Raw genomic sequence first — 19820 nt, 5'->3', positions numbered from 1 at the left:
CTTGTTCCAGCCGGGCGTACGAACCCTTTATGGGCGGTAAAGAAAGGTCCTCGCTTGTTACGAGGTCCCTTAGCTTTAGCAGCCTGTGGCAAGAAAGTGCTCTTGCCCCCAGTGGCATCCTTAATGATCTCATCTAGGGTGGCCCCAAATAGGCGATTCCCCTGAAAGGGGAGATTCGTCAAGGTCTTTTTGGAACCTAGGTCCGCTGACCAGCATTTTAGCCACAGCACACGTCTGAGGATGACCGCTGACATAGATGCATGCCCTAATAGGGGGGTAGCATCCAAGGCTGGGTCACAGACAAACTGTAGCCCTTGTATAATCTGTTCCATCAATTCAGATGTTCCCTGGGGGATATCTTTCCCCCTCAGGTCCTGGCGTACCAATCTAGCCCATTCCGTAAGTGTCTGGGAAACCAGACCAATGACAATTACTGGTCTAAATGCTGACCCTATCAGGGAAAAGATAGTGCGGGACTCCGCTTCCACCTTCCGATCCACCGGATCCTTAAAGGACGAAGTGTCCTCCACTGGAATAACCGTGGCTTTATTCAGTCTGGAAATAGGTGGGTCTACCACTGGTGGTACCGTCCATTTCTTAATGAGGGATTCCTCAAACGGATAGCGTCTAGCAATACGTTTGGAAATAGTAAAGGTACGCTTAGAATGCTCCCATTCTTCTTTAATTTTATTACCAAAACACTTGGGTACAGGAAAAACCTTCACCGTTTTGGTGGGTTTGTTAGTACCAAAGGGAATCTCTGTTTCAGTTGCCTCTGCCGGTGAAACCTCAAGTCTTAAGGTTTCCCGAACCGCCACAACTAGTGCGTCCACCAATGCTTCTTCCCGAATTATGGCGGAAGTATGAACGTCCTCCTCACTGTCTGAAGGAACTTTACCTGAGACAACAGCCCTTGCAGAGGGACCTGCAGCTGCAATGACCATCTCAGACTCTGAGTCTGAAGTGTCAGATGATATAGGGGTAGGCGGAGGTCGCTTTCTTGACCCCCGTTCCTGACAGGCCGCCTCCACCGAGCCACCATAGACTCCAAAACTGCTGTAAATGCATCCATACTCTGTGCACCGCCGGGTCCCGTGGCCCCCTCGAGGGAAACAGGTGGGGGTACTTGTGTGGCAGGGTCCATGATAATTCCAGTTACTACCCGGAAAATTCAATCCAAAATAAAACTCTTTTTTTTTTTTTTTTTTTTCAGACCCCCAGCGCCACAAAGCCCCTCAGTGTTACCTGCTAGGGATCCCTATCGAGCGAGAGAGAGAGAGAGAGATAGACCCCCAGGCTCACCTCTTGGCTGGCTGCCCGGGAAGAAAGGAGGCGGCTCCGCCCCTCTGTACGCCTTCCGGCGCCTCCCCTAGCTCCACGAGGTGTTTGGGTCACCTCAAACATGGCCGCCCCCATGCTGAAGACACGAGGCTACGCCAAAATGGCGGCCTCGTGCGATCTACGGCGGTCTGTTACAGAATAGCGGCGTGACTGCAGAGTATCTCGGCATCACAAAACCTTTCTCTTCATGGAGATCAACTTGGCCGGCGGTACCGGACCCTGGCGGACCGCGTGGCCGTCGGGAGGCATGCTTTAGCTGGAGGAATGACCTGGAAAGCCGCATACATGTCCTGTGGCTTCTGACAGGTAGGATACTTTCTCTTATCACAGTAAGATTCCAGTACTGCCACTGATTACAATCATTTAAACATACTTGCAATTAGATTGTCAGCTCCCAAACCAAGCCTCCTGGCTTTTTGTACACAAAAATCACACTCAAAATAGGGGGATCTGTGCCATGTTATAGGATAGAGGGGAGACCCATCCTTTCCATACAGAGAGGGGCCCGCGTTCACCACAGGACCCATCAGGGGAAATGGGGGAACATACTACTCACCGTACCGGAACCAGGCGGGCGCCAACTCCTGACAGTACCCCTCTCCACCGCAGTTGGAGGGCTGTCGACCAATACGGGCGCTGTGACTCATGGTCTTTGGCGTTTCAGCGAGACGTTTAACTCGCAGGGTCAGTCCCCGTCCAGTGGGACTATGTCGTGGCCGACCCAGCGCGGAGCTATGGCCTGCACGCGCTCGTAGGCTGAACTGGGGTGACCACTGGATCTCAATCATCCCGCCCGTCGCCCAGTTCAGCTTTCTTGCTTGAAGATCTCACAGGAACACTGGAGAAAAAAGCGGTCTAAAAAAAATCTAAGAAAAAAATCCTGCCAGGACCGAAGATCCCAGCAAGGTATCTAGGTCTACTCCTGACTAGACAGAAAAAAACTGATTTGCTGTAGCAGAGAGAGAGAGGATATACCCTCGGGGACTGCCCCTAGGGTGTGGCCAGAGCATTTTCTTTCCTGTCTAGTCCTACTCCTGTGGAGGGCAGCATAACCCGAGGGTGTTGAATCACCGAGGACTACGTCTGTCAATGAGCGATAGAGAAAAGTGGGTTTTCATCCTGATGAAAATAAATACAACAATATTATATAAAAAATATATCATTTATTTATAGAGACATATAAAATTGTATCAAAAAGCGTATATTCAATAAGCAAATAATGCATGTACACAAGACAATACAGGTTATTCACTGGATCCCAAAAAGCCTCTCAGAACAAAGGCAATTAATGGGAAAATTCTAACAAGTCATGATAAGATCATGATACCAGTTCATAATGGTATGGGATGCATAAATGGAAACTATGGAATCGCGACGCGTTTCGCTCATGTCGCTTCCTCAGACGATTCCTTTAACCTTGTCCATTGAATAGACATGCTTAATATGCGAAGTCTTTATGCCAGAGAAAGATATCTGGTCCAGGTAAGGGCGTGTCACATGTAGCTCCAAGAGGTTTGACCCTTGTTGGCTGCCCAGCACAAATTGATACTCAATTGTTCAAGTGTTCCATAAAGAATCAAAACGGTGCATCCCCGCTTTGAAGAGATGTGCTTATCAGAAGCCAAAATTGGGTTGCCAAAGAAAGGAGCCCGGTCACTGCTGATATGTGTCGGCGTACACCACGTGGAGAGGCTGTTGGTCATATCGGCAGTGACTTCCATTGAAAGAAAAAGAATCTGCGCAAGAGACACATCCTAGAAACTGTAAGTTATGTACCTTGTCCTTCCCAAAACTGAATTTCTAAATAAGGCGATCAAATACATTTACTTCAGTTATCACTTAAAACACCATAACAATAAAAACAGCCTTTTCATTTAACTACATTTGAGCTCACCTTACTGATTTGTTCTTTCATGCCAATTTTCTCTATTTCTTCACGTTTTTTTCCAGCTTTTTTCTTGGTTTCCTAAAATGGGAAAAGATCACACAACATTATGCCACATTAAATGAATACAATCTGGTCCTGCGTGAATGTGCTTGCAATTGACATAGATCACAGGTGCACCATTATTTTAATATAATGTCATACACTGGTGTTGGGTCACCAATCCTGTGTGGGCTTTGCCTACTTACAAAAGCAGCCTGTGATTATACTGCGGCTGTGAGTTTTGAGAATGATCACATGTACACAGGACATTACACCCATGCATAAAACCTGGGAAGCCTAAAGCCACTCATTAGAACACTGAGTGTAATAAAGCAAATCTGGATCAGAGGCACTATTTGTAATGTCTCCAGAGGAAGGAGAGCCGACAGCTCGTGAAAGCCCTGGCATAGCGGGATACAGTTGAGGGAAAAAGCTGGTCACTTTTTGACACAAATATTGGATACTCATCCAAAATGGAAAGAAATAAACATTAAAAACAAGACAAGGACACACTAATCGGTAACCATTGGTGCCAAGACATTATACAGTATGTAGAATCTGCTAACAAGGAGATGATGTTGTGAAGAAGAGCTTACTGTCAATGTACTGTAATAAAAAACCTTTAACCACCTCCATACCAGACACTATCACCCCCTTCCTGCCCAGGCCAATTTCAGATTTCAGTTCTGTTACACTTTAAATGACAATTACTCAGTGATGCAACAATGTACCCAAATCAAATTTTATCATTTTTTTGAGATACTGTAGATGCGCTTTTTGGTGATAGTTAATTACCGTCTTTTTTTTTTAACTGCTTGCCGACTGCCAACAGTAATATTCCTGCGGCAGTGTGGCTCCCCTGCGTCCAGTCACGTAGTACTACGTGACTGGAGTGCATGTGATTCCATTAGACACAGCGGGAGGCGGGCTGCGGGATGGAGAGGCGGCGATTGCCGCCTTCCTCCCGCGATCGTCCTGAAAACGAAGAGAAGACCCGTCTGCTTATGTAAACAAAGCAGGCGGATCTTCTCTCAGACAGGCAGGGACAGATCAGCAGTTTCAGCTAAGTTGAAACTGCGATCTGTCTGTGCCTGTCACAGGACCCCCTCCCCACACAGTTAGCAAGCACATAGGCATAAATTAACCCCTTTGATCACCCACAGGGTTAGCCCCTTCTCTGCCAATGGCATTATTACGGTAACAGTGCATATTTTTAGCACCGATTACTGTAGTAATGTCACTGGTACCCCCAAAAGTGTCAAAAATGTCAGTTAGGGTTCCGATCTGTCCGCCGCAATGTTGCAGTCCCGCTAAAAATAGCAGATCGCCACCATTACTAGTAAAAAAATAAATAAATAAAAATGTCAAATCTTTCACGTAGTTAGTAGACGCGACAACCTTTGCGCAAACCAATCAAAATACGCTTATTGCAATTTTTTTTACCAAAAACATGTAGCAGAAAACAAATTGGCCTAAAATGTTTTTATTTGGGAATGTCCTATAGCAGAATGTGACAAATATTGTTTTTTTTTTTTTCACAATTGTTGCTCTTTTTTTGTTTATAGCGCAAAAAATAAAAATTGCATGGGTGATCAAATACCACCAAAAGAAAGCTCCATTTGTGGGAAAAAAAAGGACGTAAATTTTGTTTGGGTACAGCGTCGCACGACTGGGAAATTGTCCGTTAAAATAACGCAGTGCTGAATAACAAAATACGGCATGGTCAGGAAGGGGGTAAAACCTTCCGGGGCTGAAGTGGATAAATAGGGAACAAAAAAAATAGTAAAGAAAAGTTTTTTCTATTATAACTTGCATATATTTAATATTTCTTCCTATATTTAGGTCAAAAATGTATAATGCTACATATCTTTTGCAAAAAATAACCCAAATCAGTGCATTTTATGTGTACGAAAGTTCTATAGTCTACAAACTATGATACATACACACACATATATATATATATATATATATATATATATATATATATATATATATATATATATATATATATATATAATTTGAAATTTGATCGGCCCTGATGTATTGTCTATCTCATTTCTTAGGACCCTAAATAGCCAGGACAGTACAAATACCCCCAAAAGCCCTTTTTGAAAAGTCCAGGGTATTTAGTAAGAGGCATGGTGCATTTTTTTTAAACTGCAATTTCATGTCACGATTTTTGTAAAATGAAGAAATTACATTTTCAAAAGACTCACTATGCTTTTCAGAAAATACCTTTGAGTGTTTGCTTTCCGAAATGGGGTAATTTTGTGGGTGTTTCCACTTTCTTGGTACTTCTGGTCCTCCAAATTTGTGATAGGTAGTCTGGTAGTTAGATGTGTAATTTATGCTCCTTGAAAGCACAAAGGTGCTCCTTGGGTTTTGGGCCCCTCTATGCATCTAAGCTGTGAAAAAGTCTCGCACGTGGTATCCTCATACTCAGGAGACATAGCAGAATGTGTTTGGGGTGTCATTCTAAGTATGCCTATGCTGTGTGTGATAAATATCGTGTTAAAATGGCAAATTTGTGAAAAGAAAAATAAATTTTTCGCCACACAATTTTGGAAAATGCAGGAAAGAAAATTAACATTTATTTATTTTTTTTTTGCACAAAGTTGTCAATCAATAAAATATTTCTAACACACATCACGGGGATACTTAAAATTGCACCCCAAAACATTATCTACTACTCCTCTCAAGTATGGGGACATCGCATGTGTGGAACTTTTTCACAGCCTAGTTATATAGATGGAACCCAAAATCCAAGGAGCACCTTCAGGCATTTTAGGGGCATAAATTACATCTTTTTTCCTAGTTACCTTTCTCATTTTTGGAGGCCCTGGAGCCCCAGAACAGTATAAACACCCACAAGGTATGGTGAGTCTTGAAATTTGATTTTATTGCCATTTTTTGAAAATATAGAATTTTTTTTTTTTTTTTTTTTTTTTTTAACACAAAGTTGGTAATTTTATAAGCTATTTCTCACACGCAGCATAGGCTTGCTTAGAATTACACCCCAGAACACATTCTGCAACTCCTCCCGAGCATGGCAATACCATGTGTGAGCCTTTTTCACTGTCTGGACAGATCATTTAGTAAACATTGTATATTGTGTAATCGTTATTTGTGTGAGTGGTCTGGGAATATAGCTTAGTGTAGCTCCACTTATAGCAGTCCCAGTTCCTATAAGAAATTCTAGCTTTCTGGTACATGGCTGCCCCCAGTAATGCCATATCCACTGGCCTGATGTCTTGCAGGTGTGCAGACTGGTCAGTTCAGGCTGCAGGAAGAGAGACATGGTCAGCAAACAGGCAAATGATCAGTCTAGGCAGTAGGCAGAAATGTGGTCAATAATAGGGATGATCGAATGGTTCGGGTTGACCATCGGTTCGACCCGAACATTGGCTGTTCGAGGGTCGGCCGAATTTAGAACTTTTTCCCCAAAAATGTCATGGTTCAGGAAATGGGCTTTAAAAGCCCGTGATTGGACCAGAACCATCAGTAAAAGCCAATTGAGAGGCAGGAGAATGCTAGGAATGTGATTGTAGTGACTAGGGGGTCCATAGTCCAATCAATAGTGAATACGCCCCCCAGTATATAAGATAGCCCCCTGCCAAATTCCTAGCATTCTTATACGGGACATGAAAGAGAGTGGAATGCTGTTCTGTTACAAAGTGTCATTTAGCTATTTTTAGTGTGAGGAAAGGGATATCTAGTGTAGTTCGGTGCTATTTTTTCACTATAGTTAGCTTTAATTTATTCAGTTTCTGTAGGGAAAGTGTTAAGTGTAAGGGGACCGTAGTGTAGTGTAGGGTTAACTGACTGACTGCTATGGAAGGGTGACAAAACCCTTCCAAAGCAGGGTGACCGCTATAGAGAAATGATCATTTCTCTGTGTCGCTTCGGAACAGGAATATGGCTTCGCTCCCGTCAGCATTCTTTATTCTGCAGGGGTTGCCAGTGCTTTTTTGAGGACATGTTTGGAGTCAGGCAATGGCATGACATCTGAACATGTCTATAGGGGTATATATATACATACACCTATGTCTGTATATATACACCTGCACATATATAGGTGTTAAAGGAGCAGAACACTATACTTTTGCTAATGAAATAATTTGCAAATATGGCTAGGCTCCCAACACACCTATATATGTGTAATATATATATCAGTGTGTGTGTTTTTATATACCCCTATACAGAAGTTCAGATGTTTTGCCTGCCTCCAAAGAACCCAAAAAAAAAATGCCTGGGCATTTTTTTTTGGCGCTGGCATTTTTTTGGGGATTTTTTTGGGTTCTTTGGAGGCAGGCAAAACATCTGAACTTCTGTATAGGGGTATATATATATATATATATATATATACACACACACACTGATATGTATTTTACATTTACACATATATAGGTGTGTTAGGAGCCTAGCCATATTAATGGAAATTATTTCATTAGCAAAAGTATAGTGTTCTGCTCCTTTAACGCCTATATATGTGCAGGTGTATATATACAGACATAGGTGTATGTATATATATATATATATATATATATACCCCTATAAACATGTTCAGATGTCATGCCTGACTCCAAACATGTTCTCAAAAAAGCACTATCAACGCCTGCATCAAAAAAAAATGCTGACGGGAGCGGAGCCATATTAGTGTTCTGAAAGTGACAAAATACAAACGATCTCTTTTTTTCTGGTTCTGGACATGCTACAGAGCTGAAACTTCACAGGTACACTTTTTAGACCCCCCCAGATACGAAATCCAAAGTAAAAATAAAAAAAATCTCTTTTTTTTTTTTTCAATAATTGGTTTTTTTTTTATCAAAAATGACAATTTTTAAGAACTTTTTTTGTGTGATTAATAGTCAATGGGGCATGACCCAGAACCCTAGGCACTTTTTAGGGGCATTTAGGGCTTTAAAATGGTGTTTTTTGATTACCAAAGTTTGGCTCCCATTGATTTCAATGGGGTTCTGAAATCCGGGTCGAACTTTCGGGTAGTTCAGATGTTCTGGCCGAACTGAACTTTTCAAATCATCCCTAGTCAATAATCAGGCTAGGGTTAGTACAGGTGGCAGGCACAGGCAACACTGCACTATTGTGGTGGCGATCAAAGACAGTATAATTGGGGTGGCAGTGACCAGGGACAATATGACTGGTGTGGCGGTGACCAGGGACTATATGACTGGTGTGGCAGTGACCAGGGACAATATGACTGGTGTGGCAGTGACCAGGGACAATATGACTGGTGTGGCAGTGACCAGGGACAATATGACTGGTGTGGCAGTGACAAGGGATACTGCGAGTGGGTGACGGTGATAAGGGATACTGCGAGTGGGTGACGGTGATCAGGGACACTGCGAGTGGGTGGCAGTGATCAGGGACACTATATGTCCTAAAGGACACTAAATTCGTTGATTAGTACTGACTAACAGCACTGGACTGATGGTGATTAGAGATAATGGCTGCACCGACATACAGTGATATCAGAGCAGTCAGCCATTGTACATGATCACTGACACAGCAGTACAATGTCACCGCAGTGACACTGCACTTGCTCTGGTGACAGTGTATATACAGAGTGAGTGTGTGTGTGTGTGTGTGTGTGTGTGTGTGTGTGTGTGTGTGTGTGTGTGTGTCAGAACTGTCCAGCACACAGCTTGAGTGCCTCTATCAAATTATAGCTTCCTCCAGTCTGGACCCAGGAACCAAGTATTCTTTTGCTTGTGTCCATGTAAAACTTGTCAACATTGTAGGACTATCTTGCAGAAGCACAGGCTAACGGGTTTCAAGGTTTCCCTCTTCCTCAGAGCCTTCTATTTTCTCTTATGTTCCTAAAACTTTTACAATGTTACAGCAGTCTGAAAAGATGGAATTTATCTTCATGGAATTTATCTATCATTTTGTTGATAAATAATTTTGCCCTAAGTAAAAAATAAGCCAGTCTGCAGGAGGGCCACCATTTTCCCTCTGACCATTAACCTGTACAAGATATATATAACACCTTAACATTCACTCCAGAAGAAAAGCTTTGTTTTTCTTATTCAGTGAATTAATTCAATTTTTGCTCTCAGCATTTATCACGTGGTTGATCATCATTCGAGAATGATCTTCACTCGCAAAAGCCGGGGCCCATAGTCAATAGGCAAGAGGCCACCCTGAAGTTCTCTTCAAAAGCCTCTGTCCTGGTTGGGCCTGTCACATTTCACCCCCATCCAAAGTTAGACTAACCAGGTCTCAGACCTCCACCTGGTCTGGACATGCGAACCCACATAGACCGTCCACATGATCTCCATTCCCCGGCTGCCAGAGCTTCAGCTGGGTGGTTTTTACCGTTCTGGGGTTTGGACTGCTGCTGGGGAGAGGGGCTGACTGCCCCGGCTCCCTGAAGCTGTTGAGACACACTGTAGGTGCTAGGCAAAGGCCAGCGACGCTCTCCCCTGTTGCCAGCATTTCAGATGGGAGTAGGAGCTTCAAACCAGCTTGCCGCTGGGAAGAGGGGCCACATGCCCAGGCTCCCAGGAACTCCAAAATTGTTGCCGGTGCTGGGTAGAGTTGATTAATCTGATGCCAGCGTTTCTGCTGGAGACCTCACTTCATGCTTTCCAGCTAACTGTTGGGCTGGGAGGTCAGCTTCTTCCACTCCCAAATTGTGCATCTGTTGCTGGGGAGGGAGGACAACCACTTCCTCTCCCTGGTCCTTGGCCTGACTCTTGGGAGGGGCAATGGCTTCCTCACTCTGCATCTCTGACTTCTGCTGCCAATGTGGGGCAGAGGCGTGTAGCACTCTGCTCTGATGCCAGCGCTTTGGCAGGAGAAGTTTGTTGTATGTTCCACAGATGCTGCTGGCATGGAACCCCATGTCCCTCTCAGTGGTGTGGGAGAAAGGCCGGCTGCCTCATCTCTCAGGAAGGCTGAAGCTGCTGTTGGTGCTGGGCAGAGCTCAGTGGTGTTCTGCCCTGATGCCAACTCTTCCACTGGGAAGCAAAATGAAAAAAGTCGGTGGCCTTACACAAATCCTTCAGGGCCACCGATTGTGGCAGGCCTCTGCCTTGACGCCAGCCCTTCTGCTGGAGGCTTATTGGGTTGTTCCTCCTCAGCAGAAACGTCTATTAAATTCCCAGTCTCTGGCATTGCTGAAAATCCAGGTCAAGGGCTGGCGGCACTTGGGCCCAGTGCCATCGCTTCAGCAGGAGACTCATAATCCATAACATCTATGCATGCTGAGGCATACTGTTGAGCTTCGTCAAACAGTCTTTTATATGCTTGTTCCAGCTCCCATATTTGTGGGACTATAAAGTCAAAGTCACTTCTCAATCCGAGCTCATTGGGAAGTTCCAACTTTCTAGAGATCTCGGACGCCCTCCCATCCCGACTCCGCTGCACTACCGAAATGTGGATCCTCCTGAAACATCTCAAATATCAATCCCCGGCTGCCGTGGTCATAGTCTATTGGATCACTGTTTTTCATCCACGGACACATCTTGGGCAGCATACTATCGCATCGCCCGGTAACCATTTCCATCTGAACCAGCCTTTCCAGCCCAGTCAGCCATTCATCCGGAAGGATGCTCTCCTAGGAATGACATTTGCAAGTCCAACTGCAGCCAGTACCATTTCATAGACATATGGTGGACCTTCCCATAATAGTCTTCCTTCACTTGAAAAGCCTCCATCCAGAGCTCCAAGTGGATTGCGTCTCTTAATTTCAGTACGTCCTGGGCAGAACCAGGCTCTCCTTACTGGGCGAACATCTTTTGCATTTGCCACTGGAACTCCACTTCCATGGCGACCAGCTCCTGGAACACTTCTTTGAAATCACCCAACACTGAGTCCGGTTGGTGGTTTGGATTGCTCGTAGGGAGGAAAGCAGATCCCGCCACTAACCAAATGCGACAAAACCGTCCAGCAAACAGCTTGGGCGCCTCCATCAAAATATAGCATCCTCCAGTCTGGACCCAGAAACTAGGTATTATTGCTGAACAATCATAACTAGGCGACACTAGCTTAGATGCAAACGGGAACTCTATTAAACAGAAATACAGGTTTTTATACACGTCAAAAGTAATGTAGGTCAGTCACTACACAAAAAAAATAAAAATATATCACCCAAAACATCACACAATATAATCGCCCAAAACATCATGTAGGCACCTCCAAGAGCTAGCCAATATAGCCAACAGACAGAAACAATAGGTGACTCAGTTGACTCAATTAACAATGGGAATTCACTCCTAACAATGCTTTGATTAATCAGGTGGCAACAATCTACAGTGTATGAGACAAACCTTACACAAGGTTCCAGCAGTCTGAAAAGGTAGCATTAATTTATCTTCATACATCTCTTGAGGGATGTTGTTGAATAAATATTTCGGTCCTAAGTGAAGGAGCCTCTCCAACCCATTCTGCAGGGGGCCACCATATTCCTTGTGACCATTAACCTGTACAAGATTAATATTACACCTTTCCATCCACACAAAAAGTAAAGCTTTATTGTCCTTATTCAGAGAATTAATCCGAGTCTCGCTCTCAGTGTTTATCACGTGGTTGTCCATCAGAGAATGATCTGCTCTCTCAAAAGCCAGGGCCCATAGTCAGTAGGCCACCCTGCAGCCCCCTCAAAAGCCTGCCCTGGTTAGGTCTGTCACAATATATATATATATATATATATATATACATACAGGTGTATATACATATACAGTGACTTGAAAAGGTTTTCATACCCCTTGAAATTTTCCACATTTTGTCATGTTACAACCAAAACGTAAATGTATTTTATTGGGATTTCATATGATAGACCAACACAAAGTGGCACATAATTATAAAGTGAAAAGAAAGAAAAATTGACTTTTGTCTTACCATAAAATCCTTTTCTCTGACGTTTGGACACCGCTCCATATCTTCTTGACCGATGGGTTTATGCTGCTCTCCTTAGGAGTAGGGCACTAGGCAGGAAAACATTTGACCACCCCTATAGGGCAGAGTCCCAGGGGGCTCCCACTTCCTGCTTGAGGAATTCAGTTTTGTAACAAGCAGTGTCAGAAGAACATAAAACCCAACTCAATAGAGGGGATGGTGCTGTGTCCGTCAATGAACATCAGAGAAAAGGATTTTACGGTAAGACAAAAATACATGTTTCTTTTTCGTTCATTAACGGACACAGCTCCATATCTTCTTGACCGATGGGACGTCCCAAAGCAGTGTGAATATCAGGGGTGGGAATAACAGCAAGAAAAAACACTTCCCAAAGGCTAAAACGTAGCCAACCAGGCAAAACAAGAGCTCAACCAGAAACAACTGGTGCTCACCTGACAAAAATAACAAATACACCCTCAAAGGGGACTAAACCTCTCCAACAGCGGCCTACAAAACCTTGCGGTCAAAAGAAGCAGATGCCAACACATCCACCTAATAACATTTTGTGTTAAGTGCGCACAGACGACCATGTGGCCACCTTGCATACCTGCATCACTGACGCCTGATGATGGAAGGCCCAGGAGGCACTAAGCATCCTCGTAGAATGCTCCTTAAATGGAAAAGGAGGATCCTGACCGTTAGTGGAATAGGCCTACATCACTCACAAACATAAGTTGTAAGCCAGCATATCAGATTCAAATGACAGAGTCCATCAAATTGCAGTCCACAGTCATGATAGTTAGCGGCTAACGCATTTCGAGGCTTGGCCTCTTCATCAGAGCCAGTGGCTCTGATTAAGAGGCTATAGCCTCGAAATGCATTAGCCGCTATCATCACTGTGAACTGCAATTTGATGGACTGTCATTCGAATCCGATATACTGGCTTACAACTTATGTTTGTGAGTAGAAATATTTTTATCTGATAATAATAAAGCTCTATGGAGGATAATGCGCTAGGCCGGTGCGCCCTTTCTTTGTTTTTGTTTGTAGCTTTTGGTCGACCACCCAGGTCGTAGTGGGCAGCAAGGCCTTGAGGATGCCAAGTAGGAGTCCCGTGATAGGAGTGAACTGGGAGCCTTGTATCTGAGCGCAGGAGTTAGATGCTTAGCATCATAATTTTCTTTTTGAGGCCTGCACCACTGTTTGTCTGATTCATCTGGAAATGTTCATAGCAGAGGCAGCCATTCCCCTACGGGGTCCATCCGTAAGGACAAACAGAAAATCCAATTTCCGGGATGACTCGGTCGCCACCAGGTACACCCTGATTGCCAGAACCACATCCAAAGAATGTAAGGCAATCTCTTTAGGATGCTAAGGCTTAGAACACAGAGAAGGCAACACAATGTCTTCATTTAAATGGAAACAGGTTTCATTACAATGTGTATGATTTTTCTCAGACGCAAACCGCCTTCACAGTTAGAAATTTGTTCATTCGAAAAAAAAGAAAAAAAAAATTCATCCTGCGCTTTCAAATTTTCTCATCACTAAAGACAAAAACGATGGTTGATTTAACCCCAATAAAAATTAAAAAATTTAGTGAACATCCAAAAATGAAAGATTTCAAAGGAAATTCTGCTGGTGTATGATCAGCTTTAGTCCAACGATCTCTTCCACATCAATGTAACTTCCAGCAGTTACAGTATAAAGTGATGTTTATTGAGCTTTAACACAGGCGGTGTTTGGGATTAGCAGACAAGTCAGCAAGCATGATTTGTGCCAGCTTTGCAATTCAGTGTGCTAACTACTGCAAAGCCATTTGTTCACCGCTATTGTGTGAGGCTCTTGCCAACTGACATAGCATTCTTTTTGTCTAATGTTTCTGGCCATAAAAGGAAACCGTGCCGCTCTGACTTTTACACTGTAATTTGACATTCATGATGAGAAAATAGAACAGGCAAAAATAAAGAGAACAGCGAGCACACCACACTGTGTAGTGCGTGCGCTTCCCTTTAAATTTAAACAGCCCACCCAAAACCGGTATTTATTTTAGGCAGATTTTTACCTCAGTAGTGAGACCTCTATGTTAATTTCTCAGGTCTGCACATCTGCCCTAGTAATAATCAGGAATTCCTTCTACGTGGAGAATACACAAGCAATGGAATCACCTATTTTGTGGTTTAAGACTCCAAAGCATGGGTAGGTACAAGAAAGTTTTACAGCTTAATTCTTCAAAAGATGTAAAAGACAAATCAAGTATGGGGTTTCATTAATAAATGAGATTTCACTTTTGGGTGGACTAACCCTTTAAGTGTCAAATGATTCACATGACCATAAAGCAGGGTATAATATACAACATTGGTTTCATTATCTAAAAGGAAATCCTGCATGAACAATCTCGGAGGATGAACATCTGCAGCTATTAGTCCAAGAATGATTGAGGCATCAAGTTAGACATTCTGGGGGGGCGTGGCGACTGCCGAGCGAGTAAGCCGCATGCAGCAGTAGCTCCGCACGAGAAACGGGAAATCAGCCAGATCCACGGCCCGCACGATCCCCTATACAGTCAGCCAGAGTGCCGAACACCCTCCCCACTCATTTTCAATTCCTCATTTGCATGGCTAAAAGAGGACCTGAATGGGAACTGCAGGTACTTTGCAATTGACCAATGGGAGTGCGGTTGTTGGGGGCAGGATGTTCCAAATTCTGCATAAAAGTGTGCTGTGTTCTTCCAATAAATGTCTTACATACAGCTTGCTTGGTGTTTGTTCTAATGGATTCCGGACGGCACATAGCTGTAGTTCGAATCCCGGATCCTTGGTTGACCGAACCATCAGACGTTGTGATCTGCAAGCTGACTTACTAGAAACAGAGGAGTGTCGGGAGAGCGGACAGAGCGAGCAAGGGTCTCGTCACATTGGTTGGCAGCGGTGGGATTTGCTCTCCAGTTACCGGGACACTCCAAACCACCACAGTAAATGACCAGCTATGCAGCATGCAAGAAAGCCACGCTGAAAGACTTACTTGAGAGCCGCAGAGGGATCGGTGGGACAAAGAACAAGGCCATCCTGATCAGTGAGCTATCCGAGATGGATAAGAGGGATGGTGATGCAGGACCCTGGTCAGTTGAAGACTTGTTTCAGCAACGAGTTCGAGAGCGGTTGGCATTATATGGTGCTAACCCATCAGAGACTGCCATACAGAATGCCATTAGAGACATCCAGCTGCAGGATGAGCGACAAGAGAAAGAACTAGAACGGCAAGAGAAAGAACGAGAACGGCAAGAGAGGGAACGAGAGCGGCAACATGAGCAGAAAATGGCAGAAATACGGCAATCGGAGAAAACGCCTAAAGATGCAGCGACTGTCCGTAAGTTGCCCTTTCGGGCGTTCAAACTATTTAAGGAAGGAGAGGAGGAAATTGACGCATTCCTGCAGGACTTTGAGAGACTATGCCAGATACATGAAGTACTGTCCCAAGATTGGGTCGCCTTACTGGCGAGTAATTTAACTGGCAGAGCGGCGGATGCATATCGGGCCCTGGAGGACAAAGACGCTAAAGACTACGACCGGGTAAAAGAAGCTTTGCTAGCCCGATTTGCCATTACACCCGAAGCCAGCCGGATTAAGTTTCGAGAATCCCGGACACAAACCAACACAACATACGTGGAGTGGGCACATCGTATGCAGCGGAACCTTAAGAGCTGGTTACAGGGAAGCCACGCTCATACCATAGAGGACATCACCCAGCTAGTACTATTAGAACAGTTTTTTAACCACACCCCTCCGGTAGTACGGGATTGGGTGCGAGATAAACAACCACAGACGGTACAGCAAGCGGCTACTCTGGCCGATGAATATCTGGACTCTCGAAGGTCAGGCGAAAACGAGCGCTATCCACTATCTCGGCCCAGTTTACCAGCCTCTAAGCCGACTTCAGTACCTCCATGGTCTGCCTCGAGACCCCCAGCCCGACCCAACCCTCCTACCGGACCTAAGTGCTATACCTGTAACCGAACTGGTCATCTGCAACGACATTGCCCTAGCCAATCCACGAGGTATCGAGAGACTAATCATCCATCCAGACCAGCGGCTCATTGCTACCAGAATGAGCCCAACCATCGAGATGTTCAGGAAGAGTGCGGTGAACTTTTCGAAGCGGATCCTGATCAAGCTGCTGCCGGAGATAATCGGCAGCACCATCGCCAGGCAGTATGGGTTAATGGGCAGCCGGCCCAGGGACTCCGCGATTCCGGGGCTACGATTACCCTCATCCAGCCCAGACCAGCCAGACTGTTGCAGTCAGGGTAGCAGGGGGCCAGGTGCTACGTTTATCCACCGCCCAAGTCCTCTTGGATTGGGGCTCAGGGAAGCGACATGTGCGAGTGGGATTACTACGCGAGTTACCCACAGTAGTACTTTTGAGGAACCATTTGGGCCATTTAACTTCCTCGTATGCTACCCGGAGGCCATTCCCTTATCCAATATCCAGGCGGATACAGTAGCAGATGCCTTACTGCGGGTATTTACTAGGGTAGGGTTTCCCCACTAAATATTGTCCGATCAGGGTACCCAGTTCACAGCTGAGCTGACGCAGCAGCTCTGGCGTCTCTGTGGGATTAAACCCCTCCAGAGCGCCCCCTACCACCCACAGACTAATGGGCTGTGTGAGAGATTTAACGGGACCCTGAAGCAGCTGCTTCGGGCCTTCGTGGAGAGTAGGAAGGATTGGGAGAAATACCTTCCCCATCTACTGTTTGCATATAGAGAGGTACCCCAAGAGTCTACAGGGTTTTCCCCATTTCAGCTGTTATATGGGCGAAGGGTTAGGGGACCCTTAGACTTAGTAAGGGCCCAGTGGGAGGGAGCAGAGGATCCGGAAGGCCTCCCCATCCTTAGTTATGTCTTGGAACTCAGGGAGCGACTGCGGGACCTTACTGAGCTAGTCCATGAGAATATGCAATCAGCCCAGAGTCAGCAGAAGTTTTGGTATGATCGGTCTGCGCGGAATCGCACCTTTTATATCGGACAGAAAGTCCTGGTACTAAAACCCCTGAAGCAAAATAAATTACAGGCCTCCTGGCAGGGCCCCTATCAGGTGGTAAAACAGCTGTGCGATACCACCTACGTGGTTGCCAGCTGTGCAGACACAAACATTAAGAGGACGTTCCACATTAATATGATGAAGGCCTTTAATGAGAGGGCTGAGGCAGTAGCCGCCATATGCGCTCCGGCCACCGGGGACTCTGAATATCTACCGATGCTGGAGCTTACCCGAAATCAATAACTGTTCCGGGGGGGTGGAGGATGTACAGCTAGGAGATAGATTAGGATCCCAAGAACGAGAACAGGCCCGAGAATTACTCCAGGACCGACAGGAGATGTTCTCGGCACTCCCTGGGTATACTCACATATCTGTGCACAAGGTAGAGACGCCTGGGCAGAAGCCCCTGAGACAACCAGCCTATAGGATTCCCGGAGCAGTGCAAGAACGGATGAGAGCAGAGATTAGGAAAATGCTCGAGTTAGGGGTGATCGAACCATCAGCAAGCCCCTGGGCGTCCCCTGTAGTATTAGTCCCAAAACGGGATGGCACGACCCGATTTTGTGTGGACTATAGGCGACTGAATGACTGTACTGTGACAGATGCCTACCCTATGCCCCGAGTGGACGAATTGCTGGACAAAATAGCCCAGGGGCATTATCTGACGACTATTGACTTGTGTAAGGGCTACTGGCAGAGTCCCTTGGACGCGGAAGCAATTCCGAAGTCTGCCTTCATCACCCTGTTTGGCCTTTACCAGTTTCTGGTGATGCCATTTGGGATGAAGAATGCTCCGGCTACCTTCCAGCGGATGATAGATGAACTCCTCGATGGTCTGCAAGATTTTGCATGTGCATATCTTGACGACATCGCAATCTATAGCCAGACCTGGGAGGAACATCTTAGACACCTGGGAATAGTGCTAGATAGAATCCGAGCCGCAAACCTGACCCTAAAGCCAGGCAAATGTAATATCGGGATGTCTGAGGTGCAATATCTGGGACATAGAGTGGGATGTGGGAAGCAGAGGCCAGAACCTGCAAAAATAGGGGCCGTCCTAAACTGGCCGGTTCCCAGAACCAAGACCCAGGTACTTGCATTTTTAGGGACAGCAGGGTACTACAGGAAGTTTGTACCCCGCTATAGTGACATAGCCAAACCCCTGACGGACCTGACCAAAAAGACTCTCCCTAAACAGGTCCTGTGGTCCTCGGAGTGCGAGACAGCCTTTCATCAGTTAAAAACCGCCCTAACGCAAGCTCCCGTACTGGCGGAACCCGATCCTAACAAACGCTTTGTCGTTCATACAGATGCCTCCATGTTCGGACTGGGAGCTGTACTAAGCCAAATTGGTGAGGACGGGAAAGAGCACCCGGTGGGGTATCTCAGCCGCAAGTTGTTACCCCGGGAAGTTGGATATGCTGCAGTGGAAAAAGAGTGTTTGGCCTTAGTCTGGGCTTTAAAGAAATTGCAGCCCTACGTGTATGGACGCTCTTTTACCGTCATGACGGACCACAATCCCTTGATATGGCTTAACCGGGTGACGGGAGAGAACGGGCGATTACTACGGTGGAGCCTGGCTTTGCAACCATACAATTTCACCATACAATATCGGCCAGGGCCTCAAAATGGGAATGCGGATGGGTTATCCCGGCAGACAGACCTAGAACCTTAAGACTACTTTTCCAACATCCTCGAGTTGACCCGTTCGGGGTCCCACTGTGGCTGTTGGACTGTTTACCCGGGGGAAGATATGTGATGGTGTTTACCATCACTGGAATTTAAGGACAGATGGGTGATGGGTTGAATTGCTTCATATTTGTCAGCAAGGTCAATTGTTCCCTTTGCCATGAGGTCTCTGAGCAGGAAGTCCACTCCTAATATGGTCATTAGTTCTGAGGAGACGGACTGTCTAAGGTGGCTCCCCATTCACCTATTGTCAGGTGGGCTAATGACCTCACCTGTTGTCTGCTAAGGGATGTATTGACACTCAGAGTAATGTGTATTGAGGGCTTGTTAGGGAACCATTGTTCTGTGTCTGACTATTGTGTACATTGATTGCCCCCTGGGGCTTCTGTCTCCTTGCATTGGTCAAAGGTATCGGACCAATCCCTGTTGACTCATTTTCAAGTCCTCATTTGCATGGCAGTCCTTCTGGTCAATCTATCTGACCAATCACTGTTGACTCATTTTCAATTCCTCATTTGCATAGCTAAAAGAGGACCTGAATGGGAACTGCAGGTACTTTGCAATTGACCAATGGGAGGGTGGTTGTTGGGGGCAGGATGTTCCAAATTCTGCATAAAAGTGTGCTGTGTTCTTCCAATAAATGTCTTCCTGTTTGAACTTACATACAGCTTGCTTGGTGTTTGTTCTAATGGTTTCCGGACGGCACGTAGCTGTAGTTCGGATCCCGGATCCTTGGTTGACCGAACCATCAGACGTTGTGATCTGCAAGCTGACTTACTAGAAACAGAGGAGTGTCGGGAGAGCGGACAGAGCGAGCAAGGGTCTCGTCACAGGCGGGAACTAGTTTATTAGTAAAACTGGTTTTTGCTTTGGACTCTGATGTTTGAATTGAGCATATAGCAGACGGTTTTGGACTAAGTTTCTGTTTTTAAGTAGCAGATTGTGTTGTGCAGCCTAAAATCAG

The 19820-nt window shown here is 45.5% G+C and overlaps 1 protein-coding gene across 1 annotated transcript in view; it reads right to left on the bottom strand.

Annotated features, from left to right (window-relative positions):
• CCDC9B (coiled-coil domain containing 9B) overlaps positions 1 to 19820 on the bottom strand; it is a 364648-nt gene that overhangs the window by 204320 nt on the left and 140508 nt on the right. The window contains exon 8 of the mRNA XM_082275011.1: positions 3236 to 3307. Coding sequence (XP_082131137.1) covers positions 3236 to 3307 — 72 coding nt within the window. The remainder of the gene's footprint in view (positions 1 to 3235; positions 3308 to 19820) is intronic.

The sequence above is a fragment of the Pelophylax lessonae genome (genome assembly GCF_965119305.1).
Source record: "Pelophylax lessonae genome assembly, chromosome: 13".
NCBI classification, from domain to species: domain Eukaryota; kingdom Metazoa; phylum Chordata; class Amphibia; order Anura; family Ranidae; genus Pelophylax; species Pelophylax lessonae.
The sequence above is the reverse complement of the archived record's forward strand: the minus strand, read 5'-3'. Positions and strand labels throughout refer to the sequence as shown.